At 51.2% G+C, this 21,386-nt stretch overlaps 8 protein-coding genes across 9 annotated transcripts; 4 read left to right on the top strand and 4 right to left on the bottom strand.

Annotated features, from left to right (window-relative positions):
• Positions 1 to 238: 238 nt before the first annotated feature.
• Positions 239 to 2,870, top strand: PV06_03421 (uncharacterized protein). The gene is made up of 2 exons (XM_016404207.1): positions 239 to 259; positions 433 to 2,870. Exon 2 carries the CDS (start codon positions 634 to 636, stop codon positions 1,204 to 1,206), a length of 573 nt encoding a protein of 190 aa, XP_016265212.1. The 5' UTR covers positions 239 to 259; positions 433 to 633; the 3' UTR covers positions 1,207 to 2,870.
• On the bottom strand, positions 1,573 to 2,331 carry PV06_03422 (uncharacterized protein; the record flags this gene model as incomplete). The annotated part of the gene is made up of 1 exon (XM_016404208.1): positions 1,573 to 2,331. The coding sequence occupies one exon, from the start codon at positions 2,329 to 2,331 to the stop codon at positions 1,573 to 1,575; it is 759 nt and encodes a 252-aa protein (XP_016265213.1).
• A 1-nt stretch (position 2,871) lies between the features above and the next one.
• PV06_03420 (uncharacterized protein) lies at positions 2,872 to 4,648 on the bottom strand. The gene is made up of 2 exons (XM_016404206.1): positions 4,008 to 4,648; positions 2,872 to 3,951 (listed from the first exon to the last, which is right to left on the bottom strand). The coding sequence occupies exons 1-2, from the start codon at positions 4,546 to 4,548 to the stop codon at positions 3,224 to 3,226; spliced, it is 1,269 nt and encodes a 422-aa protein (XP_016265211.1). The 5' UTR covers positions 4,549 to 4,648; the 3' UTR covers positions 2,872 to 3,223.
• A 174-nt stretch (positions 4,649 to 4,822) lies between these two features.
• PV06_03419 (uncharacterized protein) lies at positions 4,823 to 8,362 on the bottom strand. Its single transcript, XM_016404205.1, has one exon. The coding sequence runs from the start codon at positions 7,956 to 7,958 to the stop codon at positions 6,237 to 6,239; it is 1,722 nt and encodes a 573-aa protein (XP_016265210.1). The 5' UTR covers positions 7,959 to 8,362; the 3' UTR covers positions 4,823 to 6,236.
• A 702-nt stretch (positions 8,363 to 9,064) lies between these two features.
• PV06_03418 (uncharacterized protein) lies at positions 9,065 to 13,016 on the top strand (the record flags this gene model as incomplete). Its single annotated transcript, XM_016404204.1, has 2 exons — positions 9,065 to 9,098; positions 9,151 to 13,016. The coding sequence occupies 2 exons, from the start codon at positions 9,065 to 9,067 to the stop codon at positions 13,014 to 13,016; spliced, it is 3,900 nt and encodes a 1,299-aa protein (XP_016265209.1).
• A 1,261-nt stretch (positions 13,017 to 14,277) lies between these two features.
• On the top strand, positions 14,278 to 15,489 carry PV06_03417 (uncharacterized protein; the record flags this gene model as incomplete). Its single annotated transcript, XM_016404203.1, has 1 exon — positions 14,278 to 15,489. The coding sequence occupies one exon, from the start codon at positions 14,278 to 14,280 to the stop codon at positions 15,487 to 15,489; it is 1,212 nt and encodes a 403-aa protein (XP_016265208.1).
• Positions 15,490 to 16,184: 695 nt separating this feature from the next.
• On the bottom strand, positions 16,185 to 19,034 carry PV06_03416. 2 transcript variants are annotated; one of them, XM_016404201.1, is made up of 4 exons: positions 18,407 to 19,034; positions 18,081 to 18,289; positions 17,610 to 18,033; positions 16,185 to 17,560 (listed from the first exon to the last, which is right to left on the bottom strand). In XM_016404201.1, exons 1-4 carry the CDS (start codon positions 18,432 to 18,434, stop codon positions 16,749 to 16,751), a joined length of 1,473 nt encoding a protein of 490 aa, XP_016265206.1. In that variant the 5' UTR covers positions 18,435 to 19,034; the 3' UTR covers positions 16,185 to 16,748. The 2 variants fall into 2 exon arrangements, with proteins under 2 accessions (XP_016265206.1, XP_016265207.1); XM_016404202.1 differs by having other exon boundaries at positions 17,610 to 18,289.
• Positions 19,035 to 19,829: 795 nt separating this feature from the next.
• Positions 19,830 to 21,306, top strand: PV06_03415 (uncharacterized protein). Its single transcript, XM_016404200.1, has one exon. The coding sequence runs from the start codon at positions 20,169 to 20,171 to the stop codon at positions 20,595 to 20,597; it is 429 nt and encodes a 142-aa protein (XP_016265205.1). The 5' UTR covers positions 19,830 to 20,168; the 3' UTR covers positions 20,598 to 21,306.
• Positions 21,307 to 21,386: the final 80 nt, after the last annotated feature.

The raw sequence follows: 21,386 nt of genomic DNA, 5'->3' as shown, positions 1-21,386 counted from the left end.
AGAGACAAGTTCCCGGTAGAGAGGAAGCCAGGCAGGGCCCGTTGCCCCCCGACGCCCCCCGTAGTGATTAAGCGGGCTAGTGAGGCTTCGGGCTTCAGATCTAAGGAATCAGTTCGGTGTTTCAGCATGCCCATGACGTTCAAGACCATAATTTCCTTCAGTGTGGCTGTCTAGACCGGGATCTGACACTTTTGACATTCTTCAGGCCCTGTCACTCTATCACTGGTTCGCTTGTTATCAGCAGTTTGAGAAAGTACAAGTACGTGGAGATCGACGCTACACGGCGCCAACTCGCAAACGCACGAACTAGCTAGCACGAGGATTTGTTACTGTGTACTCCGTACTCCGTAATCAGTACCTGGTCTAGGGACCTAGTTCGCCGCGGGACAACAACCAGACTTCTTTCGAGTACCCCGAACTGACCGCCTTCAGGCTCCCCGACTCCTGGCTCCTTGTTCCCTGCACCTCCTGTTCAACCATCGACGCCTTCGTCAGGCACGCGCAAACATCATCCCCCTCCGCAAGCGATTTGTACAACTCCTGTGTTCCTCACACCGACTTCAACCCCTTGCTGACGCCCCCTCCATTTGCCCTCAGGCCACTTATCGCATACACTCAGGCACGCGACTCACCATGGCCGCTATCCCTCTCCCATACATCGCCTTCTTCCAATGGATTGAACCATTCTCGACGCTCGTAGGAGCATTCTATGCTTGGTTGAAGCCTGCGACGTACTTGGAACTGACGCATGCTCAGTCGGCCCCGGGGATACTAGGCGTGCCGGTCTCGACCGAAATCGTGCTGCGCCAGCTTGGGAATCTCTACATCGCGTTCGCCATCAATGAGGCACTGGTCTTGAGGGCTACGGCCGATCTCAAAGTGTGGAAGGCCCTCCTCCTTGGTCTCTTGATAGCGGATTTTGGGCATTTATTCAGTTGCTATCCCCTCGGTCTCACTTACTACTACGATGTCAGGAGTTGGAATTCAATGGCCTACGGCAACATACTATTTGTCTACTGCGGTGCCATGACAAGAATCTGCTTTTTACTTGGTGTCGGTCTTGGAGGCCCCAAGAAGGCAAAACCGAGAGCCAGAAAGTCTGTGAGGATGATCACCGAGAACGATGCGCCTCCAGTGACGCCGACTCAAATGAACAAAACTCCGGCGCAAAGCACGCGGAGAAAGAAGCAGAACAGGTCGGCTTAGACAGGACAATGGCTGCGATATATGCCCCAAGAAAGAAGAATACGGAGTACAGTGGAAGGTTACAATCGCCCAGCAACGAACTCGACTCGGTTACATCACCTTGTCTCGCGTTAACCAGCGCCACGTTATTCTGTGTCGCAGCGCTTATCGCATACTCCTATCCTGCCTGTTCGATTGTCCTTCAGCGTCAAAACCTACTTCGGTGATGTCAAGCAAGCATCCAAACGCAAGCGCAGCCATGATCACTTTGGTATGAAGTGATCAGAAATGATGCGCTGTGCTATCTTGCTGCTTGAAAAGCGGCCATAGTCGTTATGGGAAACAGATATATCTCGTCTCTTTCCTTTTCTGTAACCACCAAATTGTTCACGGATTCAGCACCTCATATTCGACGCCCAAGCACTTGCCAGCATTCACGCCTTTGATCAAATCATTCGGACAAGCACTCATGACGGCGATCACGTCCCTCTCGGCCCGCAGAACGAGATATTCGCCGGGTTTGCTCTGCGGTGGCACGCACCCGATGCGCCCGCCTCCCGATTCGCGATCCAACCCAGACAGGACAGGCACATTCATAAACACATTCAGCGGATCGGGTGTCCACTCTGTAGTCACGCTGCCGGGCAGGAAACACCCATCCTCGGCCGCCCGCGCAAGAGCTAGATGCATGTTTTCCGCACAACTGCCGTGGTCGTAATCCGGATGGCCCAGGTTATGCATGCGAAACCTGTCGCAGCAGCCGAAGAGCGTGTCGTGGATCCCGGACGTGGTGTCCTCGACCAGCGAGAACAGCGGAAGCGATTTGTTGGTGTAGAGAACGTCGCGCGTCGTCGCCGAAGGGATCAATTTGGATAGAATGCTCCTCGTCCGCGAGGCGGAGAAGTATTGGATCCCGGAGGTAAAAGGGTACGGTGCCGTCGCGGTGGACCTGGCCGGTTTGGCATCGGAACGTATGAAGCTCGTCGGCGTGTTGTGATCCGTGTCGCCCCCGGTCTCGATTCTGGGAAAACAAAAGGCCCAGAAATCAATCACCTGTGTGCCGTGTGGATTGATCAATTTGAGGCGCTGGCCGGATCTGAGGGAGACGTAGGCGCCTGTTCGGGCGGGGATCTCGACCGGTGCCATTTTTTTTGGCCTCGTTGTGTCTGTCTCCGAGTTCGTCTGAAGAGTGTGGTAAGTATTGATTACCTCGGTGTCCTGTTGTATATGCGTGGATTGTTCGTTTCGTACTCTCTTTTTCTTTCTTTTTTCACAATCTCTCCGAATGGAGTTTTGTCACAACTAATGGACAAACTTGTATCGTACTCAGAAGAGGCAGCGACGGGGATTGAAATTGAAATTGGATGAATGTTTCCTATTCTCTACACACATCCTAGACCCGGAAGATATTGGCGGCCATCTCCTTTGACGAGGAACAAGGACGAGGCCATCCAGAGCAGAGTAGCTCAACTCCGTCTATTGCGCTTGGTATCCCTACCATGACGGAGTACAGTACGGAGTACGGCCTTGATCAATTGACTACCTAGGTATGAGTATCAAAACCGAGCCTGTCAAGAATGTCTACTCGTAAGGAGTGACCCGAGCCAGATCGGGTACATACTTTGATAACTAGAGTGTTGGTATTGCGGGGAGTGTCGACACAGCAAGGCAATGCTAGTTACCTGATTCATCGGTTTCAACGAGGTTAGGATTTGTATTTGATAAACTGTGGGAATCTAACACGATCAATCTCTTTCCTTCTCTTCTTCTTTCCACCACCGTGATTCTTGGAACCCTCATTCTTCGCATATCCTACATATAGAACTCAAATCACAATCGCAACAACGCTCCATGCACCCGCCCACGCCTCCCATCTACCCTGGCATTCCATTAGAGCGCCCCTGAGTAGCATATATAGCCACACTTTTCGTACCTGTGCCTCTGATCCGCAAAGGCCCAACGCCGAACGCGGGAAAAATCCCCAAGTGATGATTAATCCTTGCCACATTGTTCAACACGAAATCAACATCAATCAAAATCAATCACTCGGTCCGCCGACCCAATCCAACGCTGCTCCAACCAGTACGACTCCCGCACCCCAAATACCAGCGTAACCAGCAGCACCTGGGAAGTCGATTCCTTTGAGTGTGCCCCACAGGAGAATGATCGTCTCGGCGACAATGAGGTAGGCCAAAAGTCCAGCTCGGCTGATGAGGGACTTTTGACGCGGCGAGTACCACCCCCACGCGTTGTGGTAGACGTGGCCTACGAAGCCAGCTGTCTTGGGGTCGAACTCCGGCGCCGGTGGCACTGTGCTCGTCGCAGCCGTCGGCGGAGCAAACAAGTATTCCATGGCCGCCACGCCAGCAGGGATCAACGCCAGCAATAAGATCGGGAGGCCTCCTGCTCCGAGGTGCGCCTTTTCGAGAGACCGCAGTCCCGAGAAGTGGGTGACCAGCCATCTCGGGAGGAACGTCGCAAAACTAGCCTCCAGAAGCACAGCGAATATCGCGGTTGCTAGGAGAGATGTGGCGATCGTGGTGTACGGGTCGGTCAAGATGGGTCGGTTACGGAGGGTCGTCTTTGGCGCCGCATTGGGTTTGTGGGACGGAGACAGTGATCGGAAGAGGAAGTATGGTACGGAGTTGGCCACGATAGAGGAGAGTGTGGTCACCACCAGTGAGGATGGGTGGATGTCGTAGAATAGACCGAGAAGAATCGACTGGGGGGTCGAGAGGAGCAGCGTCATAGAGGCGACGTCGTAGGCTTGATTCAGTCAGTCGGTGAATCGCAAGAAGAGCACCAAACCATTGTGACCTTACCGTCAAATCCTGCTGTCCAGTACATGCCTAATTTCAAGATCTTCCAGGCCAATAACCCTAGTATTTCAGGCCACGCATCGGCTGTTTTCGAGATGGCAGCAAAATCACCTGGTCCAACCATGGACCCGGCTGTCTGGAGCCCCGTTTCGAGTAAGACGCTGAGAATGACCGTTCCCACAAGTTTCGCATAGTGACGTTGTCTCTGCGGTGCAGGGTGACTCTCGGGCTTTCTCGTGGCCGGAATCACGACAACGGGAGAGGTGGGAGGAGATGTGGTCGAGCGCGACGCACGCCGTTTGCGCGTCGTTGTCGTCGCGCGATCTGACGCACTCGCAGGAGGGAGCATACCGCCATTGACAGAATCTGCTCCCTTGGCCGCTGCGGTGGCATCACTGCTGGATGCGACACTCGCGGACTTGGAGTGCCGGCTTCGTGGAGGCATATCGTCTGTTGCTGAATCCGATGTTCCGCCGTCTCCTGGGGTTTGCTCACGGTCCGAGTGGATGAGGGTGGTTGTGAGTGCGAGAAGGTCGTCGAGCATGGAAGGACTGAGCGAGGGGGTCTGGCGGATACCTTGGGTTTCAAGAGCCACGCGGGAGGGAGAGGGAAGGCTTTCAGGAAACGATGCAGGGAAAAAGCAGTGGCTGGTGAGAAGAAGCGAGAGGTGCAAAGTGGGAGAAGGACAATGGCACGGACGCGATCGTGACGTGATTGGTTCGGAGCCGGATTGGGACACGCTACGTCACCGTCACAATATTGAATACACAGACACACAGACTTACCAGAGACTCGGTCAAAGGGTAGAGGTGTGTACCATCTACTGTATCCACGAAAAGCTATACCACTGCACCTAAAGCGCAAAAAGCGATGCTCTACATAAACCCATAGGACACCATTCAAAAGCCAGCCGAGGTATACTGGACAGTGCTGGCAATCTCTTTATGTACACAACAATGTACGCTACCTTTCTCCAGCAGTTCAGGTCATTGTTGGCTACATTGCAACAAAAATCGTTGGTTACGCTTGCACCAATACATCTGACAAGGTCAAACCAACATGCTCAAAGGGCGAAGAACACAAATGCCAAAGAGTACAATGATGGTTTGTCTCAAGATCGTTGTTGTCCAGGTTGATGGGTAATGCTCATTGTCCTGGTGGACCGACTACTTCTCATAAAGGTGAGTGCTCGGCCGGCAAGTGGGTTTGACAGTAGAAATTTCTAGACAACCCAGCAACAAGATGGAGCTACAGAAGAGAAAGCTCTGTGACTCAATTTGTACCGAGGAAGCTGCCGGTAAGCGCCCTTGTTTGGTTCTCGCCGCTCACACCCTCGCAGAGTATTCGACGACTTCCGACAAGTCAAAAGCACCGCAGACACCCATATTTTCCAAGTTCCAGGCCAAGTTCACCAGTTTGTTTGTTCACATTCCCCCATTTCGAGACGGGTTGAGAGAGGTTGGCGGATTATCGGAATTTGACTATACAAGACTGAGACTGACTTCTCATGCAGTTGCTGATTTGTGGAAACCATTCCCACACAAGCGGCCTTACCCAGAGGCACTAGATCCATATTTCTCAGGCCTCGCGGAGACCAAATGTGGTGACTGCAAACAACCCTCGACCCAGGTCTCGATCCGTCCTTGCACGAGCAAGTATAAAGCCATTTTCTCCGGGTGCAAGAAATTTGTATGCGGCACCTGTGTTGTGGAATCCCAGCAGCACTATGATCGCTACCAAGATCCTGCAACTGAGCTCTACTACTGCAAACTTTGTAGCAGCAACAAAAGTATTCGCTCAAGTCTCGCACCCTGCTTGTGTGGCCTTGGACAGCCCAATACTGCTTTCCATCAATCTTGCACTGGATGGCAGTGCTCGCTTTGTAGGGGTGATCAATACCAGTTACAAACGATGCAAGCTCGATCGAACCTTCAGCGTATGGAAGTCAATGGAGTGCTAGAACCTCGCAGCATCCACACAGACAGTTCAGTATTGCACAGATGGATCTTGCACAAGCCAGATGAGCGCGTAAGAAACTACTGTCCAGGCTGTGGTTGGGCATGCAGATCCTTGCAAGGCGCCTTTGCAACTCGATGTGGTGGCATTCCGCCCTTGCCAACCAGAATGATTCGACAATGCGCGGTTTGTTTAGGACGACGACCTTGAGGGAAGACTCCGGTGGGTATTTATGTTGTAAGCACACGGTAAGATATTGTCTCGATAGTAGTATTCTTAATCATCTTCTTCAGGCGTTTTATCAGGCTGTACCCGCATTTCAGTCGTACCAATCTCACGACCCTTGTTGTCCTTGTTGACAAATACGTATTTCCCTCTTTGTTCTCCCTTTTGTTCTATCCATAGATCTTTGAATGAGAGCTCCTTGGTTCTGTTGAGGCTCTCAATGGCCGAGATGCGATCAAGAGTAGCCTCGAGATAGTCATCAAATCCCTCTTCAGCGCAAATTTCTTTGAAAGCGTTCATCATCGGGACACTATCCGCGCGCACCATTGCGGTGCTGTCAATCGTAAAGATGTTATCATGGTCGTAACTCTGGATGAAATCGGCCCTAGTCATAATTTGTCGAGCAATGTATAGTGGAATTTGCGGCAAGATATGCCCAATATCATCGTTATAGCTCGACTCCATCTTCTCCTGTTTCTCGACGAGCGCTCTCGCCAGGACCATGGCGGCACTGGCGTACTTTTGCTGGTCCATCACATCGTCATCCATATCTTCTCCCAAGATGCCGCACTGGTTGAGGAACCACGTCTTTTCGGCCTGGTTGATTTGGTGACACATGTTCATCATGTCGGTGGATTTGGCAACCCGGCTGAGGAAGTTCAAGCGGCCCCCGACCAATTCATACACTTGCCTGAGAATCTCGGGATCACGCTTCTGTTCGGGGAAGTATTTCGCTCGATAAGCATCCAGTGCGGCGATGGCAAGGCGTTTGGGTAAATCGAAGATCTGAATAACCTCCATTCTCGTAGCAAAGCGCTTCAGTCGTTCATAGACCCAATAATCGTCGGAGTTGAACACCATGGTGATGAGATTCGCTGCTGCCCACTGCTCCGCGCGCTGTTGCATGAGCTCTATCAGATCATTGCCATCCTCATCGTTTCTTATCAGGTGAGCACTGTTGACCACGAGCACAAGCGGGCCTTTGCGAGTGGTCTTCAGGCGAGAACCATCTCGGTGGCACAAGGCGATCTTCTCAAGCTTGTTAAATGCTCGCTCGATGTCCAAGATAGCCGTCGTATCACGTGGGCCTCTTATTGAGAACAGAGACCCGATATAGTCTTCGTGGTAATCGTAGTTGAGGGCCTTGCCCAGGCGGATGCGAAAGATCTCTGGGTCTGAGTGGGCTTCGAACATGGAGACCCCGTCGCCATTCGTCTTACGCATGGCTTCAAGGATCATGGATGACTTTCCCGTGCCCTTCTCGCCCACCAGCAGATAGTAGCGGCCTTTGGACTCGCCATTGATGATTCTATCGATCCTGGTCTGCTCAGGCCTCTCCACCCAGTGATCAGAATCTTCTTCGGACTGGTCTTCAGGAGAAACAGGAGCTGAAGGAGGCGTGGCAAGGTCCAGCATGGGGTCGCCCGGAGTGAAGGCTTCTTCCATTTTGCGTAGCACGAGAGACTTGTAGTATATGTGATAGGAATAGCCTGCGAGCCCGAGGATGATAATGGAAGCGAACGTGGTTGCGGCGGACTCGAAGACTTTGGCGGCCGTTTGACCGAAGGGCGACTGCTGTTGCCTTTGGGACCGCTTTGAATTCGCCTTGACTTCTCCATCCTCTTCATCTTGGTCCTGACCTGGGAAGTTGCCCATCGGGCCGAGTAGTGAGGCATGTCGAACAATGTTGATGCTGTTTGGACTTCGGCCTCCACCAATGTACAGGCGACTGGTTCGCGCATTTGCGCAAAGCCTTGCGATGTTTGATTTCATTATGACTTTTGTTCGCGCGCGCGCCACAAGATTACCCAGTGATCACTTTTACATGTGGTTGCGCATTGAGGCGCATAGGTCAGAGCGCTTTTGATATATCCAAAAACAAGAAAAAAACACGAATGATTAGAGCGACGCAGAATAAAGTAATGAGCGACTTTAAGACATGGGAGCTCGAAAATATCAAAGAGTACTGAATTAAGTACTGTTTTGTCAATGTAAATAAGGGATGAGAGACTAGAGCTGAAGCTCTCGGTGAGATAATCTTGGGTGTTCCTTAGAGGCAGCCCACGTGCTCCAGCCAAGCATCCTTGATCTGGTGCTTTGCAGAGCACTCGCACTGTACTCACCCGTCGCCATTACTAGATGATATCTGCTTGTTTGAACATTCAAGGCATGAGGAGTAGGGATTGGCAAGATAATTATTAATATTTCAAAAGATCAAGGACGAGGTCATGATGAAGTAATGGGTCGCTCGAGGTATGTGAAGTCGCGTGACTGGAGTGTCTAGAGTGCCAGGTTAGGGGGTAATTCGTACTCCGTATTACTGCTAAGGAGAACTGGAGCAATCAATGTACTGTAGGACCAATATCTCTTGATACAGTATGGCTTACATGTCCCCATAGCTCCTCGTGCGGTCGGCGAGCTATTCCCGGGCAATGAGGCTTTTACCTGGGTCGTTACCCGTATCTGTGCCGTAGCTACTCCATACTCCCCGTTCTGCTCCTTACCATAGCCCTAGCCGGGTAAGAGTGCTCGTACAGTATTCGTGGTGATTTCATCTGCTCTTCTCCCCGTGAAATTTTCTTCGCCTCGGGCTCTGCTTCCTGACCTCCGAGCGACCAATCACACCCTGTCCATGTTTCTCCGCGCCAAAATGCTAAACAACTGCATTATTTGCTTCATTTTGTTCTACTCGATTGCTAGAAAATTAATCTCTTCGAGTCAACTTTGCCAGTTCCTCGTTTTTCTGTCTTGTACATTATTCCCCTCGTCGTCACCGTCCTGTGTATATTACTGTTTCCTTGTCATTCATTTCCCCTTGGCAGCATCTTTCCCTTCGTCTCGGTCTATCCGCTACTATACCTATTCTCCAAAAATTCCTCATGGCTTCCAATGGTGACGTGCAGGCCAAACAAGGTCCGCCAGCCCTGCCAAAGACTTGCGGATATGATTCTTACCTGCTCGATAGATGTAACAGATGCAACAAAATCCGGAGACGCCTCCCTCCCTCTGACCAACGGCACCAACGGCCACGATCATGACCATGCTCACCACGATGATCCCAATGCCGGTGCATTGTTCCAGGTCACCGTCAAGCTACCACACAGACCATACCAGCAAGATATCATGGTAACGCATCAAGAGCAAGTTCAAGATGTCCGTCAATCGATCGTCGAAACTCCAGATACATTCCAGTATACCTGCTTCCACCTCGAGCACAAGGGTCAGCGGATCAATGACTTTGTGGAGCTCTCCGAGATCAAGGACCTCAAACCCAACGACGAGTTGACACTGGTGGAGGATCCTTATACCGAGAAAGAGGCAAGATTGCATGTCATCCGAATAAGAGAGCTCATCGGGGCCACCGGAGATCGATCCGACCAGCTTCATGGTATCTGTGCAGGGCTCTCTTTGCACGACGACAAGTTTGGCTCGGCCCAGGCACCTGTGGCGAACCCAGAGGATAATCCATTAGCTGGTTACGAGGTGGACGGACGGCCGTCCTTGGATGCCGTTCTCCCCACAAAGGAAGACGGCCTGCCCAAGACTATCAAGTCTCTTTCTGTGTCACAGTGGAATCCACCCCCATACCATCTGCGGCAAAGAGGGCATTTGCTGTATTTGCAGCTTACGACCAACGAAGGCGAGCAATACCAAATAACCGCGAGCGCATCCGGCTTCTTCGTGAATAAATCGTCAAGCAACAAGTTCGATCCATTCCCTAAGTCTGCACCGAAAAACCACAGTGCACATTCACTGCTCACCTTAATCTCTATCCTGTCACCGTCCTTCAATGACACATTTGTCGAGCTGCAAAAGATCAATGGCAGGAAGGATCTGCTGACCACATTTCCGTTCCAAAATGCCATTCCAGCCAACCCGTGGCTTGTACCGGCATCATACGCTCAGAGCACACATCATCAAGCAGATCCTACCCGGTCGCAGGAAGCATACCTTATTGGCGGAGCTGATGGAGCCGAGAATCTCCGCGACTGGAATGAAGAATTTCAGACGACACGGGAATTGCCACGTGAGAACCTGCAAGACCGTGTATTCCGTGAACGTCTGACCTCGAAATTGTTCGCCGACTACAACGACGCCGCTGCCCGGGGTGCTGTTTTGGTCGCCCGAGGCGAGGTTGCACCGTTAAATCCCACTGAAGGACGAGATGCTCAAATCTTCATCTACAACAACATCTTCTACTCTTTCGGCGCCGACGGAGTCCAAACTTTCGCCAGCGAGGGCGGAGATGAGGCCGCTAGGGTGGCTGTAGGTAAGGACGTAGCCGGCGTCAAAGCTGTCAACCAGCTAGACATCAACGGGCTATTCACTCCTGGTACTGTGGTGGTTGATTACCTCGGCAAACGTATAGTCGGACAAAGCATCGTTCCAGGAATCTTCAAACAGCGGGAGCCGGGAGAGCATCAGATTGACTACGGTGGCGTTGAGGGTCGGGACATTGTCACTGAAAATGAGGCTTTCGTGCCAGTATTCGAAAAACTATCCAAATCACTTCACGTCAAGAAGCATGCCGTCTGGGATAAGGAGGGTAAGCGTCACGATCTCGAAGGCAGCGTGGAGACAAAAGGTCTTGTGGGTACCGATGGTCGTAAATACGTCCTCGATCTCTACCGTATCACCCCGTTGGATGTCGCTTGGTCAGAGGAAGTGGGGACCGAGGGCGACAACAAATACCCACATCGCATGTCTGTTCTCAGGCTGGAGCTTGTGGAGGCATATTGGCGGATGAAGATGCAGGAGTATGTCCGTGCAGAGGTTGAAAAGAGACGCAACAACCAAGCCAACGGCCACAGCGACGAGCAGAAGAAGCTAGAGTCCGCACAATCTAACGGACATGCTGTGGAGGGTGAGGCTAAAGAGGAGGGAAACACCGCAGCAGAAGGCGACAGCAAAAAGGAAACCCCCGCTTTGGAGCAGGAAAGGGTCGACATTTCAAACTTCAACTTCGGCCTCAATCCAGACGTCTGCAGCGGACAGGAACCACAAGCTGATGAGGAGAAACAGGAATACGCTGACGATGAGAAAGATGTCCGCGCAGTCTGTGCTTTCCTCCGCAGTAAGATTATTCCCGATCTCATCACTGATTTGCATGACGGTGATGTTGGTTTCCCGATGGACGGACGGTCTCTGTGCCAGTTACTGCACAAGCGTGGCATTAACATAAGATATTTGGGCAGACTGGCCACTGCTGCAACGGAGAAGGGTGCCCGTCTTCAAGCGTTTTCTCGGGTGGTACTACAGGAAATGGTTGCCAGAGCTGCTAAGCATGTTATCAATGGATATTTGCGACATCTGCCCGTGGTGTTCGCCGCTCCGTGTATTTCACATCTTCTGAACTGCCTGCTTGGCGCAGAGATGAACTCCAATCCTCGACCTGAGATCGAGGAGGATCTACGAGCATTGTACCCGGAAGGTGATTTCTCTTTCGAGAAGATGAACCCTTCCAAGCTGCAAGCCGAAATCGAGAAGCAAGTGAAGATGAGGTATAGATATGATCTTGAAGCAGGGTGGCAATCATCGATTCAACCGCTACCCCTACTAAGGGAAGTGAGCTTGAAGCTTGGCTTGCAACTTGTTGCACGAGAATATTCATTCAGCAAAAGCGTGCACTTGTCACTTGAGGCATCACCTGCTCGAAGCAGCAGTGACACTCGCTCCAATGACGGCGCGACACAAGAGACGGCAAGCAAGAAAAAGAAGAAGAACAAGGGCGGCGAACCCGCGCAGCCTAACGGTGCTGTCTCGAAACCAAACACTACATTTGTTCCAGACGACATTTTGAATATCGCGCCTGTCGTCAAAGATTCCACCCCAAGAAGTTCCCTTGCCGAGGAAGCATTGGAAGCGGGTAAGATCTCTTTGGCGCAGGGACAAAAGCAGCTGGGCCAGGAGCTGGTCCTCGAGTCCCTGTCCTTGCACGAGCAGATCTACGGCATCTTGCACCCCGAAGTTGCCAAGATGTATCACTCTTTGTCGACGATTTATTACCAGACAGACGAGAAAGAGGCCGCAGTCGAGCTCGCCCGCAAGGCTGTCATCGTCACTGAAAGGACATTGGGCGTAGATTCACACGATGCGATTTTGGCGTACTTGAATCTCTCCCTTTTTGAGCATCATGTCGGTAATACCAAGCAGGCCCTGAGATATGTCAGGCATGCGCTGGACGTGTGGAAGATTATTTTCGGGCCAAACCATCCCGATTCGATCACTACGATGAACAATGCGGCTGTCATGCTTCAAGCCTTGAAAGAATATTCTGAATCTCGCAAGTGGTTTGAAGCTTGTTTTACAGTCTGCGAGGGACTGTTTGGACGACAGTCCATCAATGCAGCCACAATCTTGTACCAACTGGCACAGGCATTGGCGCTAGACGGAGACGCCAAAGCTGCCGTGAACAAGATGCGTGAATCATACAACATCTTTTTGGCAGAGCTCGGACCCAGCGATCGTAACACCAAGGAGGCAGAAAGCTGGCTCGAGCAGTTGACTCAAAATGCGGTGTCCCTTGCTAAACAGGCCAGAGCTTTACAGAGCCGGAAACTGGCCGGCATTCGCCACCTCCCTCGGATGGGTTTGGGAACTCGACTTCAACCCCAAAATGCCAATAGCGCTGCACCAAACACAAGCACACATACCGCAGCTGCCGAATCCAATGTCCGCACAGGTACCGGCAACGTTGCGCTCGACTCTAGGAGCATTGATGAGCTGTTGAGATATATCGAAGGTAGCGACACTTCAAACAGCCCTCGGTCGAAGCAGAAGAAGTCGATGAATCCCAAAGCAAGAACAGCCAGAAAATCAACGGCAGCATAGATGAGAAATCTTGAGGGTTGAGTGCCACATTAGCCCTTGACGTTTCTCTGGATTGCCTTTTGGGACCTGCAGATGATTATTTTTGTCTTCTTGTCACTATATTCATTCAGACCGGCCTTTTCTTTTTGTTGAAGGAGCAAAAGTATTCTGAAGACTGACGACATATACATCTCCGTCCTTGTCTTACTACTGACAGTGAACCATGTATGAGTATTGTACAGCGCAACCGGTCACCGACGATGAGAAAGTATTTACCAGGCGTGTTCGACGCCTGCATAAAAGTTTCGGGTGGCCAGAGATCTGGCCAGGTATAGGATATACCAAAAACCTCTCCTCCTACCATACCTAGGTATCGTGAGTGAGCATGTTCGATGGAGGATCGAAGTCAGGTAGACGTGAGTGGATGTAATAACAAGTTTTCTCAACTCCTCAATGCCCTATGGACTTTTATGTCTTTCCATCTCATATTATATTTTCTTCTCGGACATCGGACATCCCTCTCGGCCTTATGTGCTTTCTCGTCGAGTCTCCAGATCCTGCAAGAGACAAGGACTGCCCAGAAGTGGCCTGTGTCCGACAAAAACCCGAGAGTGTCTTACAGTAAAATGGTTGAGTTGAAGGTGGTGCAGAGTTGGACGTCGATTGGTCAGCACCAAATGTGGAGAAATGGCTTTGTCAGCGTCGTAAAGCGGTAATCGACAGATCCTCCATCGATTGATTACGAGGTGGTTTGCAAATGCCCCTCTCTCCCAAAGGAGGGAAAACTGACTGATGTCGACCTCACACAAGCTGACTTGAGACTTTCTCTCCTATGATTGTTGTCATTTTCCCATCACTGCGCTTTCGACTCGATATCTGCCTAAAAAGACCAGCCTGGACCCTGGATCGCAACAACCCCTTGGTACTGTACAGCATATCTCGAACAAGGGCTCACCACGGCACGTGCTTTTTACTTGAAAGGGACAAAACGAACAACTTCATACCTTGGTTTCGGGGAAACCGTGCGGCTGAAGCTGAACCGGTCGTCGGTCGTCGGGCTATTATTGAATTTCTCAACTTCTTCAAGGTGACTTTGTTTTGTCATTCTTATCAGGCCCGTCCAGCACTTGAGCTCCCGCTTCTCAACACTACTCCGCTGTCGTCCGCCTCTCACTGAGACGACGCTTTGAATAACGAAATATCATCAAGAGAGATTCCGGCAGTCGTGTGACGAACCCCCAAAAATACCCGTTCTCTTATCATCATCTGGCTGATCCCAAAAATGGCCACCGCTACGGCGGCAATGCCTACTATGCGTACGAATGTGCCTTCCAGCAGGCCAAAACCACCGGCACGGGTAAACACCTCGTCGACGTACACCCTCGCCCATACGGCACAATGTAAGCTCAAACTGGCGGCGAAGCGAACCGATCGGGACCTGCGATTCGTCCTGGGCCACGCATTCACTCTGGACAATCTCATGCTGAGGATCGTGGAGATTGAGAATCGAGAGGCGAAAAGTGCCTTCACCGAAGGTGGCGGTAAGAGGTCTTCCAAGGACGTCAGTGATGCCGAAGGTGAACACTTTGACTGTTCGCTGGCCCAACCCCAGACGGCGCCGACTTCCAAGGAACATCACGACGACGACGACGGCGACTTTGACTGTACCAAGGCACCCCCACCGTCCGAAAGCAACAAGGCACAACAAAATGTGTCTGGTGAGGCAGTCGGAGGTGGGAGAAGGATCAGTTTCCAAGACAATAATGCGAGACCTTCCAAGAACGGGTACGGGTCAGCTGGGTCACGGTCGCCGAAAAAGAGACGCTCACCCTCGCCTCAACTCGTACTCCCGGCCGGTCTGAGTGACGACTCGTCGGACGACGAGATAGCGGGCACCTCGAGCGACGACTACGAAGAACCCGAACTCATGGCCTACGATTGCGAAGCCGCCCCCACCGTGCCCGAGGACAAAAAGGCACTCAAGAAGGCCAACCTGCTCAGGTCCAGAAGCGGTAGGACGGGAAAGTACGCCCGGGATGACACCTATGTCGACGAAGAAGATGCCGAACTGGAATTGGCGGATGACGAGTTGGACACCAACACCGACGTCGACACGGATAAGCTGGGGGATGACGTCGACGGCCTGGGACTGGACGACGACGACGGCGACGGTGACGGCATGGGTTTGACTAGGTTCGAAAGTGCCAGTGCCAGACCACCCAGGATGGTCGAGGACGTCGAGGGTGACGAGTACGACGTCGATGACGACGGCACGGGACCGGAATCACCACCACAGTTGCCCGTCGACGTCGACGTCCGTGAAATCATCGGAGGGGAAAAGGACGAAGAACTGACGGACCTCTACGAGAAGGTCAGGAGGTGTTACTGTCACGGTAACCGGGACGTCGTCGGTGGGAAGCCCGAGGGTATATGGGACGTCCCCGTCGAGAAGACGGGTGGTAAAAGGTTGGCCGTCGTCGCCGTCACCGCTTGAGAGAGAGAGAGAGAGAGAGGGAGTGCCTTTTTGATTTATTTTATTTTTCCCACCGCAACGACACGATATGATTATGAAAGAAGTCGAGGGTATAATTGATGCTCAAGGGTTCTCATGTTGGAGTCGACCGCGGAAAGCACACCAAATCAGACCCAAAAAAAACCAAAAAAACCAAAAAAACAGAGCAACAGAGTCAAAAGCAAGGCATGCCACGAGAATACGACATCTCTTCAAAGGCCTTTGAAGGCTTACAGTACTGATCCGTACGAAACCCGGACACACGGACAAGGTCATGCCTATGTGGTGCGGTGTATGGCTCACCAAGGTACAAGGATCCCGAGCGGTCAATATTGGACGGGACCATGGGGCGCCGGTGGTTTGTCCCATCTATTCTATTTATCAGTACACTTTGTTGTTGTTTTTTGCTTTGCAAAGTTTTTCGAGTGCTTTGCCATCGGTAGTGGTCTATTCCAGACTATTTTTCTTGCCAAATTTTCGAACATCAATATGGCACGTTGATATAAACATATCCGTATCAGTCGTTTTACGATTTATGAGAGGCTCGAGTTGGAATCAAGTCACGCCTGGACATAATTCGTACACTGTACCTCGATTCTCATGGTGGTTTCCGTCTTCAAGATTGGTAAGCGCAAGGGAAAAGAGAAATACAAACGATGGACTCGACAGTGTAGAGAAAAAAAGTATACTATAAGAAAATCGTCGTAGTAGCACGCAGTTCATCAAGGTCATCCAGCTAGCCCCAGCACGTCGATCCTCCACACAAGGACAGAAATCTTGTCCAGGATGCACGAGATATGGCTTCGTGGACTTCCATCTGACCAAGTCACTATATCGCCCAGTTTGACACGTCGGTAGAGTAAGGCGCCAAAACAGAAGAGTCCACTGTCTATTTTGCGTCGTCGACACAAGTAAACCTCAACGGCAACATATGCGTGCGAATAGCTTCCCCTGGTCTGTTTGTCTGGCTGTCTGTGCTCCATTTATCCAATTCCAGCAATGCCCGACTTTGCCAGAAAGCTCGCAGCAGTTGTCCAGAATCTTCCCACCAAGAAAATTGCAACAGCTCATCTTTTCCGTCATAGTTGTCGTGGGAATGTGTCATGATTTCGTTGTCCGCACCCATGCATATGCCATTCCCGATTTAGCACCCAAAGGCACTTGGGCCAAAACTCCTGCTTGACCATGCGATCCACATAAAACCCCTCTGACCTAAATCAACAACTCACGTGAAAGACAATTCAAGATGTTTCGGTGTTTCGTCTTCCACGGGTACGGCTTCCGCCCTTCAAACTCTTGACTCGACTCAGGAAACCACCTCCTGTCTTATTGTCCTCACCACTAGGACTGTCACCAGTCAACTTTCTCTCCAGACCAAGCCCGCGTCGTGGACTGCTGGGCGCACGAGTTCGACTTGGCTTCTGCTGTTCCTCGGCAAAAGCAATTTGAGCTCCCTTTTTCTCATACTCTTTGTCATAGTCTTTGAAGAAGGGGTTTGCATTATTCTCTGAATGGGCTGTCCCCAACGGGCTATTTGGACCGCCGGCAGGTTCTGGCGAGGCCATGCGGCCACCATCACCGAAATTCGGTCGAGGTTGACGGACAGACTTGATTCTCTGGGCCAAGCTCTTCTTTCGAGACAGACCATTTGCCTGTGCTTGCTGTTGGGCCTCGAACTCGCTCTCCCGGCGCTGTATGGCAGCTCGACTTGCTGGTGCACCCTCTAGAAAAGTGCTGGTGCCGAGACCTGCAGATTCACTTCCGTGCACAGGCTCAATACGGGCAGTCGGGTTGAAGCCGGCACTTCTTTCTGGTTGTGGTCGGCGAAAGTAATCAGCATCTTCTTCCTGGATTGCCGCTTCATTGTAATCGACGTGAGCTTCTTGTCCTGTGCCGTTGTATTGGTCAAGATTGAGCGACTTATTGAGAGGTCCGGCACCCCCAAGTTGCATGTTGACAGAATCCTTGGGAAAAGCCTGCATCGGAGCTTGTCTGGAACCTTTTCTGTTGCGGTGAGGGTTACAGGCATCAAATGGGCCGTCGTGATGGAATACTACAAATAGTCAGAGAAATTCTGCGTGGAGTGACGAGCATCAGCTTACATCCTGTGCCATAGATACTAGTGACATCGAGCTTGTCGATAACATCCAGTTTCCTGTTCGGCTTCTTAGACCGATGAGAGCTTGTGCCATCTTTCTCGCGGAGCTTTCTTTCTCTGCGTTTCTTCTCGGCCTCAGGATCCAAGTCTCTGGGCTTGTCGCGGATGGAAGACTCCGAGTTGCGGCGCTGAGTGCGTCTTTCACGAGGACGGATGTCAGATGGATCTGCAAAGATGTCTAGCTCGTTTGGAGGGCCTCGGTTTTTCGATTGCTGCCTCCGACGTTCTTCCTCCGAATTGCTCGGCCTGTGGCGGCCAGAAGGGCCTCGAGATGGGTGTGGCTTCGGTGGCATATTCTCGCGTCGAGAGCTTCCATTTTGAAGAGGTCTCTGTGAGCGTTTTGTGGTGTCATTGATGTCGAGAGATGCCTTGAACAAAATTAGCGATCAATGATCCCTAACACCGATGCACGTACAAAAATATCTACAGTGTTATCTGTAGGCCTGCTAGGCTTTGTGCTGTCACTCGTTGCCCCTTTGTTTCTGTTTGGAAGCGCAACCTCGCTGCTATCCAGGAAGGGATTCGTAGAGGCAGGTTTGACAGGTCCTAAGTTGGGACTGGTGGCACTATCAGGCATCCGATTACGAAAAGGATTGTTTGAGGCCAGAGGTGAAGGACCCCTTTCTGCACAGCAAAGTCAGTCGCGTCGTGTAAGAGAGAACGCCACGTGAAGAGGACGAAGGAACCAAGAGGCAATGAACAAAGTATATTATGTCAAGCGTGAGACTGATATGCACGTACCTGGCATGGTTGCAGTCTGCGCCATCATGGCTTTAAATTTGGTTCTTCACTGCCTGAGCCTCAATAGTACTCTGATTGTCCTGTATTAATGGCTGCACAGCGCGTGGAGTTTGTGTTGTTTCTGCCGGCTTCTGACAAAATGATGAAAGAGGGAGAGATGGACAGGCGGCACAGAGACCAAGGGGGATATGATGAAAGAGGAGCGACGCGAAGCGGGATAAGGAGTCGGTTTGTTTGGACCCAATGCGGACGTGTGAGGACCGTGTGAGGCCGTTCTAGGAACGTGCGCCGAGGGGGGAAAGCGGGTGGGCACAATGAATTATGGCTGTTCGTGGAAGAGCATACAGAGATATCGTATGCTTGACTGTTGTACTCTGGGTAGGTTGAGAATGAGGATGAGGATGCTGAGGGTGAATGAAGGTCGGTTGCGAGGATAGTAGGTGACTGTAGATGAATAAAAGGGATTGGAAAGGAGAGAGGGAGAGGGGGGAGAATCCGGGCGCAGGCAGGAACCCAATGCTTTTTGGCGGTTCCACAAGGGCCTCAGTCACTCCGTGTTATTTACAGTACAAGTGTACAGAGGGTCGCGAGATAGTATGAATACCAGGTATCCGTAACTTGTGATTATTCTCCGTAAATTGGGGAAGTCAAAGAGAAGTAAAGGGGAAGATCGGGGGCTTCACCACCTACACTATAATATGCATACAAGTGCGCGATGTACTACTCCGTATACCTGTAATTGTACGCTACGACTATCCGTCACGCACACTCTCTTACTCCTTGGTCACTCACCACTCACCATTGACCACGCCACACACCCTCGCTACAGAGAGAGATCCTTGTCTCTAGACATTGAGCAAGCATTACGGTGTCAGCCATATTCGCCTCAAGTGAATTGCTAACTCCAAGTCATCTTTGCTACAACCACATGGACCGACCCTGATTGAGAACCTCTTGCAGCATTGAGTGCTTGATCGACTACGACAATCCTCCACAGTCGCCACTGACATTGACAGCAGGTTGATCAGGTTTTGTCAGTTGACGAGTGATCACCATCCCTGCTAACTTCCTCTTTGTCGACGGTCAGGGTCTCTAGTGCCACTTGTTTGGCCAGCTGCAAATCGATCGCCATCTTCGCTTGTTTACTGACACAAGTTGATTCAGGGCACAGCCTCTTGCAGCGAGTTTGAGACTGCCCACCCGACGCGTTCTCGCCCCTACCGGACTCTATCGTTCTCCATCTGCATGGGAACACTCGTACCCTTGGTCTAGATTTTGTGGGTGTCATTATTATCATTGTCCATCGTCTGGAATGTACAAGGACTCAACGTCCTGGCCTGTCGCGACAGCTGTCAGTTGAGAACCCGATTCTATACCAATTTGGGCCATCACCACACAGATCGAACCTGTTTCTCCGGTTTTCTCGCGCCCCTGGACTCAACTCTAATCTACACACGAAGGATCCCGCCGTCCGAGCCGGAACTTGAAGTAAAACGTTCTTGCATCTTCAATAATAGCATACGAATACGAGTACTGGACCTTGGGACGCCGCCTCGCGAGTGCGCCAATTATCCGATATACTCCGCTTGGCTGTGGCACCACCCGACGCGTACTGAATCAAGTCGCACAGTCCGGGGCATTTGAGGTGCGAATTATAATCAACATCTACCTACTAAGATAGGTAGTTTTGTTTTGTTATTTCGTCGGCTGCCAGCACCGCTGTCTTTACCATTGTATTCTCAGACCACAAGGGAGAGAAGCTATGGAACCGACCACACCGCCAACACCGCTGTCTCATCGATTTACCTTGGAGCTAGAGTTTGTTCTCTGCCTGTCCAATCCTCTTTACCTTCAATATCTGGCAGTAAATTATCCTCATCTCCTCAACAAGCCAGCAGCCAGCCACAATAATGCAGATCTCGAAAACTCCGATGCAGCTCGATTTGCACGATATCTGAAATATCTCTCTGAATATTGGCGCAGACCAGAATATGCCAAATACTTGACCCACCCTGGCGCTACTCTGCGGAATCTGGAACTCCTACAACAAGAGCAGTTCCGGAAGGACATAATCAGACCTGATGTCATTGCCAAATTATTTGAGACCGAGGCTGGACAGCCAGCTGTGCAACCTGATATTGAAAATTCAGCCTTACAGAATCCTGACGAGTCAATCCAGACCGTTGCCTGAAAAATTAGCGTTGAAGATCTAGCATCAGGTCCCGCAACAATTCGCAACGAGAAACTTCTATTTGTGTCGCAACACAACATATGCTCCAATGCCAGCGACTCATGGTCATGGCGATGTGGCGAAGCTTTGCGACCCGAGACAATTGGCGCCGCAAGTTGAGACCGAAACCACTCATTGAGAAATCAGCCGCAGAACATTCAGCACGGTGCTTACTGTGCACTCTGTGCGCGAGCAGCCTTGACATGCATTCAACGTTGTCACTATGTATCTTGGCCGTGAAACCAACAGTCGATTAGAAAGCGAAGACTTCATGCCACAAGAAGGGTCACGAGCGCGTTTCGCAGAGCTTGGCAGCGTTGTCACAGGCATTACCTGGCAGACTTGCACTCGGGATATCCTTGCATGTCTAGTGTTTATTCACGATCGCTTTCTTTCTCGTCACGAAGTACAATTTCCAACGGTGCTATGGAAAGAAGAATAGGATGATGATGATGATGCTCCGATTTCGGAACAATATCTGCGCGACTGGCCACCTCGACGCAGAAATACATTTGTTACAAATTGGCACCAGAATGGATGAAGTCGATTGCGCCGTGGATTTGGGACCGCCAACAACTATCACTTTTATTCAAAGAAAAGCTTCACGTATCCAAACAATTAGTCAAAATACAGAATCTCTATCCGCGTACGGGGATAGTTTCGCGTCATATATTTGCATGTCTTAAGTACTCGTACTTAATAAGTAGATCATTCGAGGGTATACGGATCCAGGGGCGTGTAAGGCCGCAC

Source organism: Exophiala oligosperma (assembly GCF_000835515.1).
Source record: "Exophiala oligosperma strain CBS 72588 unplaced genomic scaffold supercont1.3, whole genome shotgun sequence".
Lineage (NCBI taxonomy): Eukaryota > Fungi > Ascomycota > Eurotiomycetes > Chaetothyriales > Herpotrichiellaceae > Exophiala > Exophiala oligosperma.
This window is presented reverse-complemented; position numbering and strand designations above follow the sequence as displayed.